The 18,861-nt window shown below is 45.1% G+C and overlaps 1 protein-coding gene across 1 annotated transcript; it reads left to right on the forward strand.

The window, feature by feature from the left end:
- The first annotated feature begins 375 nt into the window (after window positions 1–375).
- Window positions 376–18,847, forward strand: LOC311135934 (uncharacterized protein). The gene is made up of 13 exons (XM_084169966.1): window positions 376–950; window positions 1,707–1,922; window positions 2,135–2,302; window positions 2,435–2,515; window positions 5,364–5,529; window positions 9,171–9,262; window positions 9,354–9,433; window positions 9,567–9,688; window positions 9,785–9,884; window positions 9,967–10,278; window positions 10,432–11,880; window positions 12,090–12,197; window positions 15,264–18,847. The coding sequence occupies exons 1-13, from the start codon at window positions 385–387 to the stop codon at window positions 15,362–15,364; spliced, it is 3,561 nt and encodes a 1,186-aa protein (XP_084026092.1). The 5' UTR covers window positions 376–384; the 3' UTR covers window positions 15,365–18,847.
- The last annotated feature ends 14 nt before the right edge of the window (window positions 18,848–18,861 follow it).

Consider the following 18,861-nt stretch of genomic DNA (forward strand, 5'->3'; position numbering starts at 1 on the left):
CATGAGATATTTGAGCAAATTGTATGTCTATGTCCTCCACTGTCATGAACCAGTGAGAATGTGCCTAATGTTGTAGGTTCAGGTCTGTGGCTCTCATCATAGACGTCATTGTTTCTCATAAAGCTTATTCAGTCATACCTCAGAAGACACATCTGTATGATTGACTAAGGAATAATGATTTTAAAAAAGCTGGATGGTGCGATACCCAAGTTAGAGCAATTACATTTCTCTGATTCTTGGATTTATTTTTGCAATAAAATATTGTAAACAGTAAAACATTGTTTTGAGAATCTGCGCTCATTGGGGCTCGTGAAGAAATTATATTGGCTATGTTGACGCGCGGCATCATGGGATATCAAAGTCCTCCGGCGGCGCGGTGCCGCCATGTCTCCAAGAGAGAAGCGGTTAATAGCGCTGATCTCTCTCGTGTTCTGTGCTATCGCAATATTCTGTCTAATTTTCTATTATATTCCAACCTTTCTTTATATAGCTTTCATTCTTGGAGTTTGTTCCGTTGCCTGTTGTTATCACAGCGGAGAATCACTCTACGTTACGTTAGGCCCACATCCACGCCGTGGTCTCACGATTCCACCCGTGCTTCGACGCTGGTTGCCAGGGATTGCGAACGGAGTACCCACAGCGGGAAGAGTCAGAAGTCGCACCGTCAAGGGTGATGTTAGGGAATCGGTAGTATTTACTGGCCAACGACGTTCCGAGAGCGCTATTTATCGGAAAGACGCGGGACACAGTGACTCATTTCTGCTCAGTCCTCGGGATATACTCATGGGAAGTTACATTGGGAAGGCAGAAAGTCCTCCCTCAGTTGTGGGGAGGCCGCGATTCGGTGCAATTTCGGGTGCTAACCCCAACGCACGAGAACAACTACGCGAAAGATTGGCGCGACCCAACCAGGCTGTTCATACTCCAAACAGACGACTGTCATTCGGGGGGTGAGTACTGAAATAATGTTTACTTAGCTAACGTTAGCATAACATTTCGCTGACCAGCTAACAGTGGCTAGTTAGCCTAACACCATCAGCTAACGTAGCTAACTGGTTTGCAAGGGCCAATGCAATGTGCTAAATTCTGAACAAAATGTTTCGCTTGCGGATCACGTTACACACATGGTGCAGTTGTCAAACACGATTTTAAACTTTTACAATGTAGGTCAAGTTCTTATCTTAGCTAGCTAGTTATCAGTAAATAGGAAAACATATGTGTTTTGAAATATATTGAGAAGACTTGCTGCTTCGCCGCAACGCGACCTAGTATTCCCTCCAAGATTTGAAAATGTGGGAGTTGCTATCGGCTCCATTCTGTGCAAGGCAGGGAGTGTAACTTCCCCCCCTCGGTTCCTGACCGAGACTATACCGTACTTTGGATGCCTGAATGGCACGAGACAAGCGATGTTGTTTTGAACATGCATTAACTAGCTACTACAGTAATACACGTTTAAGCTGTAATGATCACTGCAGTTACAATAACTTTTACTATCATTTTCTAAACATTGGTAAGGTTATGAAAGTCGATATGTAAACAAATGGTTGGTCAGAGCTCAGACCCTTGACAGAGGAAATTTCCCCTATTTTGTTACTTTAAAGTCCTTGTTATGTGGCATATAAAATCAGTTTAGCAATGATCAATGCCAGACAGTTTCTAGTATAGAATGCAATGACCTAATCCTGTGGTCAATCTGTTGTGTACAGGGAGCCCCTTGGCAATATGGGCAGGTTCACCATCACTCCCCAGCGCCACTACCCCCTCCAGCAGACTGGCACCACCTCTGTGGGCATCCTGCCCCCGGCCCAGTGGGACAGCTTCAGAAAGAAGAATATTCTCACCCCTCGCAACTCCCCGGCAGTCCACAGTCCAGTCACAGTGAAGATCGCTAGGCCAGATCACAACACCACTCGATCTCCGTTGTAAGTCATATTGTCCCTGTCTTGCCTCATCTTAAGCTTTCTATCAAACTTTTTGGAGATCTGTTGGTGATAATGCAAGCAACTTGATCTTATACTTCTGTGATCGCTCTGTGGCACATTATTTGAGTGTCTCTGTGAAGCTTGAAAACATCCTTAGTTGTTGGATGGCCCAACTGACGTTTGTTCTGTAATTGCTGTTGTTGTGTCTGCAGATTTGATCATTTGAACTCTCCAGGAGTCCTTGGCTCTCCAGGCCTTGCGGCCCCTGCAGACCCCTGCTCCAGGGAGACTGTTCTGAGCGTGCTCAAAGAGAGTCGCAAAAGAGAGGTGGACGATGAAGATGACAGGAGCTTCACTGCAGGGCAAAAGAGCAAAAGGAGGTATGTGACTACCACATGATTAAATGCTATTGTATGCAATGTACAATTGTTCTTCTCACACTTTAGTGTTTCTTGGTATTGTGTGGCTCTTGAAGACTGTTTACAATGTACACCTGCTCTTTGTTCACTTAGGCGCCATGACAGCAGTGGGAGTGCTCACTCTGCATTTGAGCCACTGCTGCCCAATGGAGCTCCATCACAGCTGGTGCCGAAGTGAGTATGAGCAATGCCTGTACAAAAAGTTGTCAATTTCTGGTGTGGCCACAAGCTGCATTAAGTACTGCAGTGCATTTCCTCCTCATGGACTGCACCAGATTTGCCAGTTCTTGCTGTGAGATGTTACCCCACTCTTCCACCAAGGCACCTGCAAGTTCCCAGACATTTCTGGGGGGGAATGGCCCTAGCCCTCACCCTCCGATCCAACAGGTCCCAGACGTGCTCAATGGGATTGAGATCTGGGCTCTTTGCTGGCAATGGCAGAACACTGACATTCCTGTCTTGCAGGAAATCACGCACAGAATGAGCAGTATGGCTGGTGGCTATGAGCCTGCAGGAAGGGTACCACATGAGGGAGGAGGATGTCTTCCCTGTAACGCACAGCGTTGAGATTGCCTGCAATGACAACAAGCTCAGTCCGATGATGCTGTGACACACCGCCCCAGACCATGACGGACCCTCCACCTCCAAATCGATCCCGCTCCAGAGTACAGGCCTCTGTGTAACGCTCATTCCTTCGACGATAAACGCAAATCCGATCAACACCCCTGGTGAGACAAAACTGCGACTCGTCAGTGAAGAGCACTTTTTGCCAGTCCTGCCTGATCCAGCGACGGTTGGTTTGTGCCCGTAGGCGACATTGTTGCCAGTGATGTCTGGTGAGGACCTGCCTTACAACAGGCCTACAATCCCTCAGTCCAGCCTCTCTCAGCCTATTGCGGACAGTCTGAGCACTGATGGAGGGATTGTGCGTTCCTGGTGTAACTCAGGCAGTTGTTGTTGCCATCCTGTACCTGTCTCGCAGGTGTGATGTTCGGATGTACCGATCCTGTGCAGGTGTTGTTACACGTGGTCTGCCACTGCGAGGCCGATCAGCTGTCCGTCCTGTCTCCCTGTAGCGCTGTCTTAGGCGTCTCACAGTACGGACATTGCAATTTATTGCCTTGGCCACATCTGCAGTCCTCATGCCTCCCTGCAGCATGCCTTAGGCACTTTCACGCAGATGAGCAGGGACCCTGGGCATCTTTCTTTTGGTGTTTTTCAGAGTCAGTAGAAAGGCCTCTTTAATGTCCTAAGTTTTCATAACTGTGACCTTAATTGCCTACCGTCTGTAAGCTGTTAGTGTCTTAACGACCGTTCCAAAGGTGCATGTTCATTAGTTGTTTATGGTTCATTGAACAAGCATGGGAAACAGTGTTTAAACCCTTTACAATTAAAGATCTGTGAAGTTATTTGGATTTTTACAAATTATCTTTGAAAGACATGTTCCTGAAAAAGGGACGTTTCTTTTTTAGCTGAGTTTAAATACAGCTGCGGAAAAAATTAAGAGACCACTGCAAAATTATCAGTTTCTCTGGTTTTACTATTTATAGTTATGTCTTTGGGTAAAAATAACATTTTTGTTTTTATTCTATTAACTACTGACAACATTTCTCCCAAATTCCAAATAAAAAATATTGTCATTTAGAGCATTTATATGCAGAAAATGACAATTGGTCAAAAGAACAAAAAAGATGCAGTGTTGTCAGACCTCGAATAATGCAAAGAAAATAAGTTCATGTTAATTTTTAAACAACACAATACTAATGTTTTAACTTAGGAAGAGTTCAGAAATCAATATTTGGTGGAATAACCCTGATTTTCAATCACAGCTTTCATGCGTCTTGGCATGCTCTACACCAGTCTTTCACATTGATGTTGGGTGACTTTATGCCACTCCTGGCGCAAACATTCAAGCAGCTCGGCTTTGTTTGAAGGCTTGTGACCATCCATCTTCCTCTTGATTCCACATTCCAGAAGTTTTCAATGGGGTTCAGTTCTGGAGATTGGGCTGGCCATGACAGGGTCTTGATCTAGTGGTCCTCCATCCACACCTTGGTTGACCTGGCTGTGTGGCATGGCGCATTGTCCTGCTGGAAAAACAGAGTTGGGGAACAATGTCAGAGCAAAAGGAAGCAAGTTTTCTTCCAGGACAACCTTGTTCGTGGCTTGATTCATGCGTCCTTCACAAAGACAAATCTGCCCGATTCCAGCCTTGCTGAAGCACCCCCAGAGCATCACCGATCCTCCACCAAATTTCACAGTGGGTGCGAGACACTGTGGCTTGTAGGCCTCTCCAGGTCTCCTTCTAACCATTAGACGACCAGGTGTTGGGCAAAGCTGAAAATTGGACTCATCAGAGAAAATGACCTTACTCCAGTCCTCTATGGTCCAATCCTTATGGTCTTTTGCAAACCTCAGCCTGGCTCTTCTTTGCTTCTCATTGATGAAGGGCTTTTTTCTAGCTTTGCACGACTTCAGCCCTGCCCCTAGGAGCCTGTTTCGAACCGTCCTCGGCGTGCACTTCACCCCAGCTGCCGTTTGCCATTATTTTTGTAGGTCACTTGATGTCATCCTACGGTTGTTGAGTGACATTCGAATGAGTTGGCGGTCATCCCGGTCAGTAGTCGTTTTCGCCCTCTGCTTGTCTGTAGCTTTGTTGTCCCCAATGTCTGTTGCTTCACCGGATAGTGATGACCACAGCAGTGGTTTTTATACTTTTCCTCGGTAAATAAGATTAGGTTCATGTGATCACCTAATCAGTACCCAATTCAGTAGAATGAGGTGTGCCTGTGTTGGAATTCAACAGACACTGGAATGGAATGGCTGTCATACATGTAGAGATGCTGATTTAAGAAAAATGTGCAGTGGTCTCTTAATTTTTTCCACAGCTGTGTGTATATAGATATATGTATGTATGTGTGTAACTAACTAAACATATCTCATTAATCATCCAAATACTGTATCCCCTCCTCCAATCACTTCTGAAATCCTGTTTCCACTCCCGTCTCCTCTGTCGGCCCAGTACTCTGAAGCGAGGGCTAAATGCTATGGTGGAGGAGTCAACAATGAAGAGGTCACGCACCTTCTCCATCAGCTCTGTGAGCTGTGGCCTGACCCCCAGCGGCACCCTGGGCACGGTCCGCAACTCCATCCTCAGCTCCCTCAGCTCCTCACAAGGCTTTGCTCAGGTACCTTTTATAATTGGGATGGGCCGTACACCTCTGATGGATTCCTCTGTTTGGGATCAACAGCCAGCAGTTCAGTTGACAGAGCTCACCAGGGTTTCCGTTAGCCGGTAATTGCAGGTTTTTGGCAATAAATAAATGACCAGCTAATAATTTGTTGCCGGCCAAATTGACCAGGAGAAAAAACAATTCCACTGCAAAATAATGCTTTTTAATCATTGATAGAAATACCAGTTGATGGAAATACATTTGACAGTCATGCTTATCGGTATATAGGTTAATTGGCATAATTTAGTGGAATTAAATTGGCTTGCTTGTATTTTCGTTAGTCATGTACAGTTGAAGTCGGAAGTTTACATACACCATAGCCAAATACATTTAAACTCAGTTTTTCACAATTCCTGACATTTAATCCTAGTAACAATTCCCTGTCTTAGGTCAGTTTGGAATACCACTTTATTTTAAGAATGTGAAATGTCAGAATAATAGTAGAGAGAATGATTTATTTCAGCTTTTATTTCTTTCATCACATTCCCAGTGAGTCAGAAGTTTACATACACTCAATTAGTATTTGGTAGCATTGCCTTTTAAATTGTTTAACTTGGGTCAAACGTTTCGGGTAGTCTTCCACAAGCTTCCCACAATAAGTTGGGTAAATTTTGGCCCATTCCTCCTGACAGAGCTGGTGTAACTGAGTCAGGTTTGTAGGCCTCCTTGCTCGCACACGCTTTTTCAGTTCTGCCTACAAATGTTCTATAGGATTGAGGTCAGGGCTTTGTGATGGCCACTCCAATACCTTGACTTTGTTGTCCTTAAGCCATTAAGCCACAACTTTGGAAGTATGCTTGGGGTCATTGTCCATTTGGAAGACCCATTTCGACCAAGCTTTAACTTCCTGACTGATGTCTTGAGATGTTGCTTCAATATTTCCACATAATTTTCCTTCCTCATGATGCCATCTATTTTGTGAAGTGCACCAGTCCCTCCTGCAGCAAAGCACACCCACAGCAAGATGCTGCCACCCCCGTGCTTCACGGTTGGGATGGTGTTCTTCGGCTTGCAAGCCCCCCCTTTTTCCTCCAAACATAACAATGGTCATTATAGCCAAACAGTTCTATTTTTGTTTAATCAGACCGGATGACATTTCTCCAAAAGGTACGATCTTTGTCCCCATGTGCAGTTGCAAACCGTAGTCTGGCTTTTTTATAGCGGTTTTGGAGCAGTGGTTTCTTCCTTGCTGAGCGGCCTTTCAGGTTATGTCGATATAGGACTCGTTTTACTGTAGATATAGATACTTTTGTACCCGTTTCCTCCAGCATCTTCACAAGGTCCTTTGCTGTTGTTCTGGGATTGATTTGCACTTTTCGCACCAAAGTACGTTCATCTCTAGGAGACAGAACGTGTCTCCTTCCTGAGCGGTATGACGGCTGCGTGGTCCCATGGTGTTTATACTTACGTACTATTGTTTGTACAGATGAACGTGGTACCTTCAGGCATTTGGAAATTGCTCCCAAGGATGAACCAGACTTGTGGAGGTCTACAATTTGTTTTGATTTTCCCATGATGTCAAGCAAAGAGGCACTGAGTTTGAAGGTAGGCCTTGAAATACATCCACAGGTACACCTCCAATTGACTCAAATGATGTCAATTAGCCTATCAGGAGGTTCTAAAGCCATGACATCATTTTCTGGAATTTTCCAAGCTGTTTAAAGGCACAGTCAACTTAGTGTATGTAAACTTCTGACCCACTGGAATTGTGATACAGTGAATTATAAGTGAAATAATCTGTCTGTAAACAATTGTTGGAAAAATTACATGTCATGCACAAAGTAGATGTCCTAACCGACTTGCCAAAACTATAGTTTGTTAACAAGAAATTTGTGGAGTGGTTGAAAAACGAGTTTTAATGACTCCAACCTAAGTGTATGTAAACTTCCGACTTCAACTTTATGTTATTTATCACACGCACAACAAACCGTGCCTATTTTGAGGGGAATATCACTTCAGACAGCGCTAGAGCTGTTTCTCATATAGCTTCTTCAGCCATACCTCAGAAGACACATATGTATGATTGATTAAGTAATCATTATTTTTAAAAGCCGGCTGGTTTAAAACCCAAGTGAGAGCAATTACATTTCTCAGATTTTCTGATTTATTTTTGCAATAAACTATTGTAAACAGTAAAACATTGTTTTGCGCAGAATCTGCGCTCATAGGGGCTCGCAAATAAATTATATATTGGCTATGTTGACGCGCGGCATCATGGGATATCAAAGTCCTCCGGCGGTGCTGCCATGTCTCCAAGAGAGAAGCAGTTCATAGCACAGAACACGAGAGAGATCAGAGCTATCACAATATTCTGTCAATATTAGTTCTCTATTATATTCCAACCTTTCTTTATATAGCTTTTTTTTTTTTTCTTGGAGTTTGTTGCGTTGACTGTTATCACAGCGGAGTAACTCTCTGCGTTAGGTTAGGCCCTCATCTAATACATTTGACCGTCATGCATATCGGTCTATAAGTTAATTTGCGTAATTTATTGTAATGAAATTGTCTTGTATCTTATTTTTCACACACGCACAACAGATGGAGCCTATTTTGAGAGGAATATCACCTCAGACAGAGCTAGAGCTGCTGCAGCTCCTCAGCTCATTGCTACTGGAGTGAAACGTGCAGTCATTGCTACTGGAGTGAAACGTGCAGTCATTGCTACTGGAGTGAAACGTGCAGTCATTGCTACTGGAGTGAAACGTGCAGTCATTGCTACTGGAGTGAAACGTGCAGTCATTGCTACTGGAGTGAAACGTGCAGTCATTGTGCAACAATTCTAAATGCAATCGCATGTTAACTGTTTTGATGGCCACGATTTAAAAGGAGTTATAGTTTTTTCTTAACTGGTAATTGAAGCACGCTTCCCATTCACCTTTCAAGTGCATTGGCAACGGTAGGCAGGATATCAGCACGACAACCACCACTTTGCAATGTTAGCTGGAGGAAGTAGGCTATTTATTTTGAAAACATATACATATTATGAGGCGTGTCTTACCTTAATTCAAAGAATAGGCAAAATCCGCCCATACAAACGTGGAGGCAATTATTTTATAGACTTCCTCATATGCCATTGAAACCATTATTTCTCTCCTGTTCTATTGGTTTTCATAACAACTTTCTTTCGTTGTCCAGAAGACAAAGGCACAATCCTAGTCATATTAGCAACCGTCATAGTGCATCTTTAGATTCCTCCTCTTTCTAAGTTTCTAATGGAGATTTTAATCTCTGTCACATATGGAACTGCTCCCATCAGGTGCGCTGTTTAGAATGGTGTTTTCCTGCTAATTGCATTTTGGCAAGTGTTTGAAAATGATGTTTTATTGGCTGCTTTATTACATGAGTTGCATGTTCTATTAAGATGAATTACCATAATCTAAATGTGATTTCTGTCATTCTGAGCACTGTGGGTGGACACCCTAATGGGTTATGCACCCAATGCATATGGGTCCGGTAAATTTAAATCTTCCCGGTGACGTTGTCCGCCGCCACATTTTCCTAATGGAAACCCTGGAGCTGACCTACACTGAGCTGTATTGTGTCAGAAAACCGGGGTGAGTGCTAACCTAAACCTAATTTTCACGTTTGTTTTAAAGCGGAAAAAAGCCTCCACCCGCAGCCTCTCCCCGCTCTCCAGCCCAGGGTCGTCCCGGTCCCAGACCCCAGAGAGAGCCTCTAAAAAGCCCAGGTATTCACCCTTCCTCCTTCTAGACAACATTTCTAAGTTAGAGCTGCCATGGCTGCTAGCAGTGTGTGACCTTGTTTTTTCTGTATGTCAGGGAAGAGGATGCTCGCTCGCCCAGCTCTGCGTCCTCGGCGAGGTCTGACAAGACGTTGACAGACCCAGCACCCACCACTGGTTAGAACATGTTTGTGATGCGTATTTCAGATCAGGCTCAGGGCTTTAGTCATGTCCCAAAAGAGAATTACATTTTGATTTAAAATAACTGTAGCCACCACATTAAGTCAATGCGCTGTATGACCTGTTACAGGGAAGCTGACTCCAGCCCCTGAAGTCCCTGTGGCTTCAGCCTCGTCAGACTCTGCCGGTAGCGGGAAACGGAAACGCAAGATTCCGCTGGTGTCCAGCCGTAGAGGAGACCAAATCTCTCTGGTGAGCAATACTGCATAATAGAACATGTACTCAAATGGGACATGTGGCTAATCATCTGACAGACAGGGAATCTTAACATTGATGTTGTCTCTGCAGCCGCCACCTCCTGAGCTGGGCTACACAATCACGGTGAAAGACCTGGATCAGGAGAAGAAAGCCGCTCTCAGCCAGATCAACACAGTCCTCGAAGAGCCTGGTGAGTATTCCCAAATCACGACTTTTATAAACCAGTGTCACACAAAAAAAGAATACGATATTGATTTGGGGCCATTTTTTAGTTCCAGAGCCAGAGAAGCCTGCGCCAGCTCCAGTAGTGACCACATCTTCTAAGCCTCCCGTGTCAAACGACCCCACACCCACCCTGGCCACCCTGCTGGCCAGCCATCTTCCCGTATCAACACCTTCCAGTGTGGCTGCTCCTATCCCTGTCATCAACCTGGACCCCGTCCCCTCAAGCACCGTCAGCACGGCCCCAACCTCCACAGCCTCCCCCGTCACCACCACAACCCCCGCAGCCAACCCCCTCCTGGAGTCTCTGAAAATGATGAGGAACAACCCCCTCACCAGTACTGCTGCTGCCAATACTACAGGTCTGTTAATCACATATCAAAAATGTAAAGTTGCAAGCCACTTTGTTTGGTGGTTGCCGTTGAGTGATGATTGTTAGTTTTATCTGAGTTGTTACTCAAAAGCCTATTTTTCTCTTGTTTTCCCTCCCGCTCCGGCTGTCTCCTTGGTGACAGCGGTGACGACCCCTGCACCACTGGTGCCTGCAGAGCAGAAGTCGAAAACTAGCTTGACTGCTCCTCAGCCCACACCAGCCTCCCTCTCCCAGCCTGCACTACCCTCCCTCTCCCAGCCTGCCAGCACCATGCCCTCTGCCTTCACCCAGGTGCTGAGCCAAGTCACCAAGGCCCCCAGCAGTGTCCCCACCCTGGGTGGAGCTAGCCTGTTTGGACTGGCCAATCCACTGACCGCCCTGTCCTCCTCACCGGCCCCCACCACCACCTCAACCGCCACCACAGAAGCAACCAGTAGTAATAATCCCCTCCTGGCCTCTGTGTTCAAGCCCATCTTCGGGGCTGCGGCCCCAGCCTCAGCCCCAGAGGGCACACCTGCTCTTCCCACCTTTAAACCCATATTTGGAAGCGCCACAGCCACCAGTGCTTTTGGACAGCCAGCCTCCACCTCAGCTCCCTCCAAAGCCAGCGCGTCTGCCTTAGTGTTCAGCGGGCTAACCAACATTAGTACGGTGGCCCCAGCCGCCTCCCTGTTCACTGGGCTGTCCAACAGCACCGCTCCAGCTCCAGCCCCCTCCACCGAACCAGCCGCCTCGCCATCTGTCAAGTCTCTGTTTGGAAACTGGAGTGCGCTGCCTGCAACGACCGCTGCCACAACCACTGCCCCTGCCACAGGAAGTACCTTCCAGTTCGGCGCCGCCTCCACCACAACTCCTGCACCCACCCTCCGCTCCACCGCAGCCACTACCACTAACAACAGCGGCTTTTCGTTTGGTGCGATGACCACCGCCTCTGCCGCCACTCAACCTGCCCCCTCAGCCACCGCCCAGGGGGGATTCACCTTTGGCCAGGCTGCAGCCACCCAGAACTCTACCACCGCATCCTTCAGTGGCTTTGGCATGGCCACTGCAGCCACTGCTACTGCTGCCGCACCTGCAAGCCAGTCCACGTTCACGTTTGGGAAGTCGTCGTTCGAAGCTCCGGCGGCATCAGCGTTCCCCAGTGCGACTCAGGCCCCGGCTGCTCCTGCGGCAGCTAATCCTTTCACATTTGGGTCAGCTGCAGCTGGGGCCACCCCAGCCCCTGCCCCCTTTGCTTTTGGCGCGGCTGCCACTACAGTGGCCTCTACCTTTGGGACCACCACTAAGCTGGCATTTGGAGGCAACTCCACAGGTTTTGCATTTGGCAACACCACGGGTTCCCCGGCCACCCCAGCAGCCCCTGCCTTTGGCTCTGCCACCCAGACTGTCGGCACACTCCCAGCCTCCGCCCCAACCTTCTCATTTGGTGGTGTGTCCACACAGCAGGCCCCTGCTACCCCTGCCCAGCCAGCCACCGGAGGATTCAACTTCGGCGCGGCCATTTCAGGCACTCAGTTTGGAACCCCTAACCCCACAACACAGACGCCAGGCTTCAACTTCGGGGCTGCTGCTAGTGACAAGCCAGCCTTTGGTTAGTATATCTAGTATAATAAAAGACCCACTCTTTTACTGATTTTGATTTCATCCATGCCACACAATTACAAATGTTTATCAATTCTGCATTTGGTGGCAGAAGTAGCATTTTAAATTTTTTGCCAATTCATAGGGCCAGTTCAAACCAAAGTTTGATGTCTTTTATTCTAGTTCCTAATTGTTCATTTATTGCTGTCACATGTACAGGGACATCTACCCCTGCTTTTGGCCAGAGCACAGCAGCAGGTCCTGTCCCCTTTGGAAGCCCAGGAACTCCAGTCCAAGGATTCAGTGCTATGGCATCCTCACCATTCGGTAAGAAAATTCTGATTCTCCCGCCTTCTGCCTGAAGTGTGCAGCAAAAAGCATGTGCTGTGTGTTTCTTCCTAGGGTTGTGACGGTCTTGGAATTTGAGGTTACGGTAATTGGCCAGTACACTGACACCAACATAACTGTTCTGGGGGGGGGATTTCATTATTATTATTCAGGTTATTATTTATAAATATTAAGAAATACCAGTTTGGAGAGGATCTGTCGTATTGACACAACATTAATGGAGTCAAAATAAAGATGTATGCCTAACTTGTCCTTGTCTGTTGGCTTTTCTGCATAAAATACAGATCCTATTTCGACGCAGAGAACCATTCAAACGAAGTTCGATGGGTTTTCTCCCATTTTTCCCAAAATATTCGCATAACGTCACAAACCCTGCTGCTGCGGTCATTCAATGGCATTGGCATATGTTCTTCAACGAGAGGATGCCGTAATGAGTGTTTGAATCTTATTAGAGATGGAGTCCAGACAGGCTACTTTAGGAAACTTTCTGAATGGACATACATTACATGAACAAAAGTATGTGGACACCTGCTCGTCAAAGATTTTATTCCAAAATCATGGCCATTAATATGGAGTTGGTCCCCCCCTTAGCTGCTATAACAGCCTCCACTCTTCTGGGAAGGCTTTCCACTAGATGTTGGAACATTGCTGCGGGGACTTGCTTCCATTCAGCCTCGAGCATTAGTGAGGTTGGGCACTAATGTTGGGCAATTAGGCCTGATTCGCAGTCGGCGTTCCAATTCATCCCGAAGTTGCTCGATGGGGTTGAGGTCAGGGCTCTGTGCAGGCCAGTCAAGTTCTTCCACACCGATCTCGACAAACCATTTCTGTATGGACCCCGTTTAGTGCACGGGATGTTGTCATGCTGAAACAGGAAAGGGCCTTCCCCAAACTGTTGCCACAAAGTTGGTAGCACAGAATCTTCTAGTATGTCATTGTGGACTGCGATTTCACCCAACTACCTCATTCCCATATTGTTATTTATTTTGCTAATTTGCACCCCAGTATCTCTATTTGCACATCATCTTTTGCACATCTATCATTCCAGTGTTAATACGAATTTGTAACTATTTTGCACTATAGCCTATTTATTGCCTTACCTACATAACTTACTACATTCGCACACACTGTATATATATTTTCTGTTTGTATTTTTGACTTTGTTTTGTTTACCCCATATGTAACTCTGTGTTGTTGTTTTTATCGCACTGCTTTGCTTTATCTTGGCCAGGTCGCAGTTGTAAATGAGAACTTGTTCTCAACTGGCTTACCTGGTTAAATAAAGGTGCTTTAAAAAAAAAAAAATTATGCTGTAGCATTAAGATTCCCCTTCACTGGAACTAAGGGGCCTAGCCTAAACCATGGAAAACAGCCCCAGACCATTATTCCTTTTCCACCAAACTTTACAGCTGGCACTATGCATTGGGGCAGGTAGCGTTCTCCTGGCATACGCCAAACCCAGATTTGTCCGTCGGACTGCCAGATGGTGAAGCGTGATTCATCACGCCAGATAACGCATTTCCACTGCTCCAGAGTCCAATGGTGGCGAGCTTTACACCACTCCAGCCAACGCTTGGCATTGCGCATGGTGATCTTAGGCTGCTCGGCCATGGAAACCCGTTTCATGAAGCTCCTGACTAACAGTTTTTGGGATGACGTTGCTTCCAGAGGCAGTTTGGAACTCAGTAGTGAGTGTTGCAACCGAGGACAGATGATTTTTTACACGCATCAGCACTCAGCGGTCCCGTTCTGTGAGCTTGTGTGGCCTCCCACTTCGCGGCTGAGCCGTTGTTGCTCCTAGATGTTTCCACTTCACAATAACAGCCCTTACAGTTGACCGGGGCAGCTCTAGCAGGGCAGAAATTTGACGAACTGACTTGTTGGAAAGGTGGCATGTTGAAAGTCACAGAGCTCTTCACTAAGGCCATTCTACTGTCAATGTTTAGCTATGGAGATTGCATGGCTGTGTGCTCGATTTTATACACCTGTCAGCAACAGGTGTGGCTGAAATCGCAGAGTCCACATACTTTTGTGTATATATATAGTGTATAGGCCTATAGAGAGAATCAGCGAACTCACACACGCACAGCCCTGTAAATGCACCCATCAATCAAAGCCACCAGCGTATGTCAGACACTAGCAAATATTTATCCTTTCCTTAAAATGTAAGAAAAAAACCTAGGCTTTCCGAAAGTAGGCTATAAGATAATTTATTGACAAGGAAAGTATATAGGGGACAGAATTTAATGTAACCAAATGACAGGGATTAACGATAAATTGCCTGTTTTTTCAAACGGTAGGCTACCACTTGGCATTCATAAAAGTGCATTGCGGGCCAACACTGTATAGCCTAGGCTACTATTCTACTTTGTGGGGATAGGAGGGCGGCAATTTATTTGGTCTCGCCTAGGGCGGCATATCGGCCTGATCAGCGTTAAGTAGTGTATAAATTAAGAAAATATTCCTTATCAAATTATACAATACCAGGTTGGAGAGGATTGGCGCATTGTCCATTTGACACATTAGCACATTATAGGCCTCATAGGCAGAACAACCTTGTCGACTGCTGTTGAATAGTCACACATCCAACCTTTTTTTTTGAAAATCGATTTATTTGTTTACTAGCAAGCAATGGAAACGTGCATTGTATAAAAGAAAGTCCACATGTCAAACGATTTTTATACTGAAGTGCCAAAGCCTGTAGTGCTCTACACCCCCGCGCTTCTAGTGGATTAGCTGCTCGAGCGTCAAAGGAAAGTTGGAAAGAGACGGAGTTAGCAAAACAATTGCTTATCATTAGTGAACACTCCCACTATTAGGTAAAGTTTATCTACATGAAAATAAAGTTAAGAATTTTTTTTAAAATCCTAAAATGAATGTAGGCCTATTTAAACGGTTTTGACGGTTATTTTATTTTCATGATGGTCTTCCATAACCGTGAGTTACACGGTTATTCAATTACCATCACATCTGTATTTCTTTCTGACTCTGAAGCTGTGATTTTTGTATTGACACACAAACTCCTCTCTTGTTCTTTGTGACCAGGCTCTCCATCAGCTCCTTCGTTCTCCATCGGCGCTGGCTCCAAGACATCAGGGGCGCGCCAGAGGCTACAGGCCCGAAGGCAGCACCCCAGGAAGAAGTAGCCTAGCCAGGTGTGGTAGCATCTGGCATGGCTTGGAAGCCCTTACCATTCAGCACTGCCATGACACCCCCCAGAGGAGCTACTGCTATGGCTAATATGGCTAACACAGCTTTCCATTGTAACCCCAGTCAGACCAACAGCCCTCCCTACCCTCCTGTTACCCTGGCCGGCCTGGGCTGGCCCGCTTTGTGGTACAGGGTTAGCAGAGGAGCACATACACCCCTCCTAGGATGCCTACCGCTCTACTGACAGTGTAGCCACTCTCACAGTGAGGAAAAGAAAGGGGGATAGGAGGCAAAACGATAGTGTATTATACTTGAAAGAGAAAAGACTTGAAATCCTTTTGACTTTGAGGGACTTGCTGACAGAAGAGGTTTTGTTCAGATCTGACATGCGGTACAGTTGAATCGAGACACGCTCACTTTGTTTTTGTATTAAATTCTAAGCAGGGCTGTGCGTTAACGGCTATACAAGGGCTGAACGTGTGTTTCTGACGTATGCCCACGGTCAAAATAGGGCTCACATACAGTATGATCTGTGTGGATTTATCCAGCTGTACATGGGAACCATAATGTATAGGAGATGTTGACAGTTTTGAGATAATGAATTGCGTTTATTTTACATTTTAAATTGATTTTTTATTTGGATTCCTAAAGACTATTTCACTCAGTTAATGAAGACTGGTATATGGCATCTCTGCACTAGTTAGGCCTTAGCTGTTTTGAATGAGTGCTTAGTGTAGTGGTCCCAGAGATGCCCTTGTATTATTGTACAGTATCACAGGCACTGGGAAGCATTCCTACAATGGAATTTGTTATACTTGGAAGCATTCCTACAATGGAATTTGTTATACTTGTTTGATCCTGAATGACAGAATAAGGTAAACAATAAAATCCTTTATCAGAATGCCATCACGGGATCGGTTAAACATAAAATATGTATACATAATGTGGAGTCCCAGGGTTGTAGTCATTAATGGGTCGATATTGTGTTGGTGTAAATAGGCTACCCTGGACTTGCGCTGAAAACCAAAGCCAATACTTAAGGTTTGACCTACAAAATAATCTCTCTTCTACCACTAAGTCCTTTCATGGGTCCTTTTGTACTAGACTACCTCTCCTTTTCCCCACTCTACTCCTGCTATCACCATAGTGAAGATGGGAGGTGGGGGCATTCAAGACAGATCTGGGGACTGATTGAGAATGTTAACAAATCCTTCCTCCTCTCCTTGAAGTAACTTCTGAGGATTGTATTACATTGGATGCGTAAAAGCAAGTTGCTGTACTTTCCACTTATCCTAACCTAGTTATTACTACAAGCGAGAAAGGAAGTAAGGATGCATTTTAAACGTGGTCAATCAGAGCAGGTGTGCTATGGGAGGGATGGGTAAAGTGGTCCTGGAGAGCCATAGGAGATGAAGGATTTTTCCCCAGCCCAGCACTGAACACAGATTCAACTAGTCACAGTCTTGATTGAAGAAGAACCTGTTTGATCAGTTAAATCCAGTGTTCTACGTGTTCCTCACCAATAACATGGCACAGAACAATTTCTGTCTTGAATGCTAGCCCCCACCTTCATCAGATTGGCAATGATAGAAACTAGAAACATCTGGGTGGGCCCTGTACCGCAATACCCCTGCATCTTTATACTATCAAGACAAAGATGAGTGCGTTTATAAGAGAACTGAGTTTGGAGTTTACATGCTCCCCTCCTAAATGTTGAAGATAGACGTACTGTACTTGCGCCTTCAGCAGTCAAACCGCTTTCCCCTCCCTTGTATGAATCCCCTCAAGTATTTTCTGGTGTTTTTAGCTTGTTACTATTTTTGCTTCGGTGAGTCAGGCTTGGAGGAAATAAAGTGGTGAATGGTGGCATAGTGGTAGTGCCGATCATGGTTTTACCTGCACATTCAATGTGGGTGAGGTTAGGAGTTTTGATGGGACTTTTTAAAACAATGTATTGATGAATGTGTTTGTGTGACTATACAACTGGATTCACAAATGTGCACAGAAAGATATGTTATTTTCATTAATGCTGGATCGAAACTCAGGACTAAAGGAACTGGAGGGGAATTGTCTTAAAATTCAAACCTAACCTCTTTGTTGTGCGCTAAACATTTTACTAACCATGTAGGTTACAAAAATGACCTCTGGTGTTGAATCGGTTCTTAATTGGTCCACCCCTCTTGATACAGAACTAGGATTTTGAATACTCATTTTTAACCCTCCTGGTCGAGCCAGTTAGGGTAGTTCTGTATCAAGAGGGGTGGAGCAGTGTATGAATGTGTGTTGGGGTATGATTTGGCTAAATAGTGCCAAATGCACACAAACATTATTTTTGTATTAAGGCAGGTTGCCTTTTAGAATTCCTTCAAGCTTGGCTCACTGAGGCAATTAGAATCATTTTTCTAGTTAAGGTTTCCTCAACCGTAATGCAATGGTGGAATAAAAGCGTCTAAAAGTTTCCCTTTGTAAGAGCTCCACTTTTTTTTATAGGAGAGCATACTTAGTCTGCTACTGTATGAGTACTGTATATGAATGCTGTCTGATCATTGTGTACAGTACAAGCCTGACAAAGGTGAATTGTGTTGCTTGAGACTTGTGGCTTTGCGTGTGTTACTGTGTGAGTGTAGGTGTGTATAGAAAAGGACTGGCTTGAATGCGAGTTTATTTTGCTGGGACACAAGGCCCTGTTCATTATTTGAAATCCTTTCAATATGCAGCATCATTCCACGATGTATGATACCCATGTTTTTGTGTTATACTTCAAAATCCCTTTAAAACAATTGATAGCACCCCACCTCAGTTATTTCGAAGTGAAGTGAGAAAGTGTTTTTGCATCTTGTGATACCTGCATATGACACATGGGTGGACAATGTGGTTAAGGTGTTGTCAACTCAAACCACCTTGAATGGCCTGGCCACCTTGTTTGTTCCCATAGACAGGACTTTATCATTGTCTTATCTTGTTAGTCCAGATCTTGCGTATGCACAATTGAAAAGCACAAAACATTGAATGTAGTATATTTAGTTACTCTGATTTGTGACTTTTGTGCTTTGATGTCCTTCAGTTGATCAGCAAATGCAGTCATTTGTAAATCGAACATTGTCATTTAGCCTTGTGCAGAGCTGTGTAAAGAAGTAGTGTTTAACATTTTGACTTATTATGGCTGTACCTACCTGTATGGATTTAATCAAGGGCCAAGGCTTTTCCATGTGTTTTATTTTGTTGTCGAAGAAGCACCAAATGACACATGAAATGTAGACTTTTTAAAACATGCAAAGTGTTCGAGCTGGACGTCTTAAATTATGAGTGTTTGAGAGTGATGTAGGGATATTACTGTGACTGTGTGTGAGCAGATGTTTGCGTTTCCAATGGGCAGTTCGAGAAGAGTGAATGTGCAGACATGGGCAGTGTATTATAACATTTTCCCCTCTGCTCATGTCTTGAAATGTACTGGTTTTAAATAAAATGTGATAAAGATATCTTAGTGACTGGT

This window comes from Coregonus lavaretus, assembly GCF_964263955.1.
Source record: "Coregonus lavaretus genome assembly, chromosome: 10".
In the NCBI taxonomy this organism is placed as follows: domain Eukaryota; kingdom Metazoa; phylum Chordata; class Actinopteri; order Salmoniformes; family Salmonidae; genus Coregonus; species Coregonus lavaretus.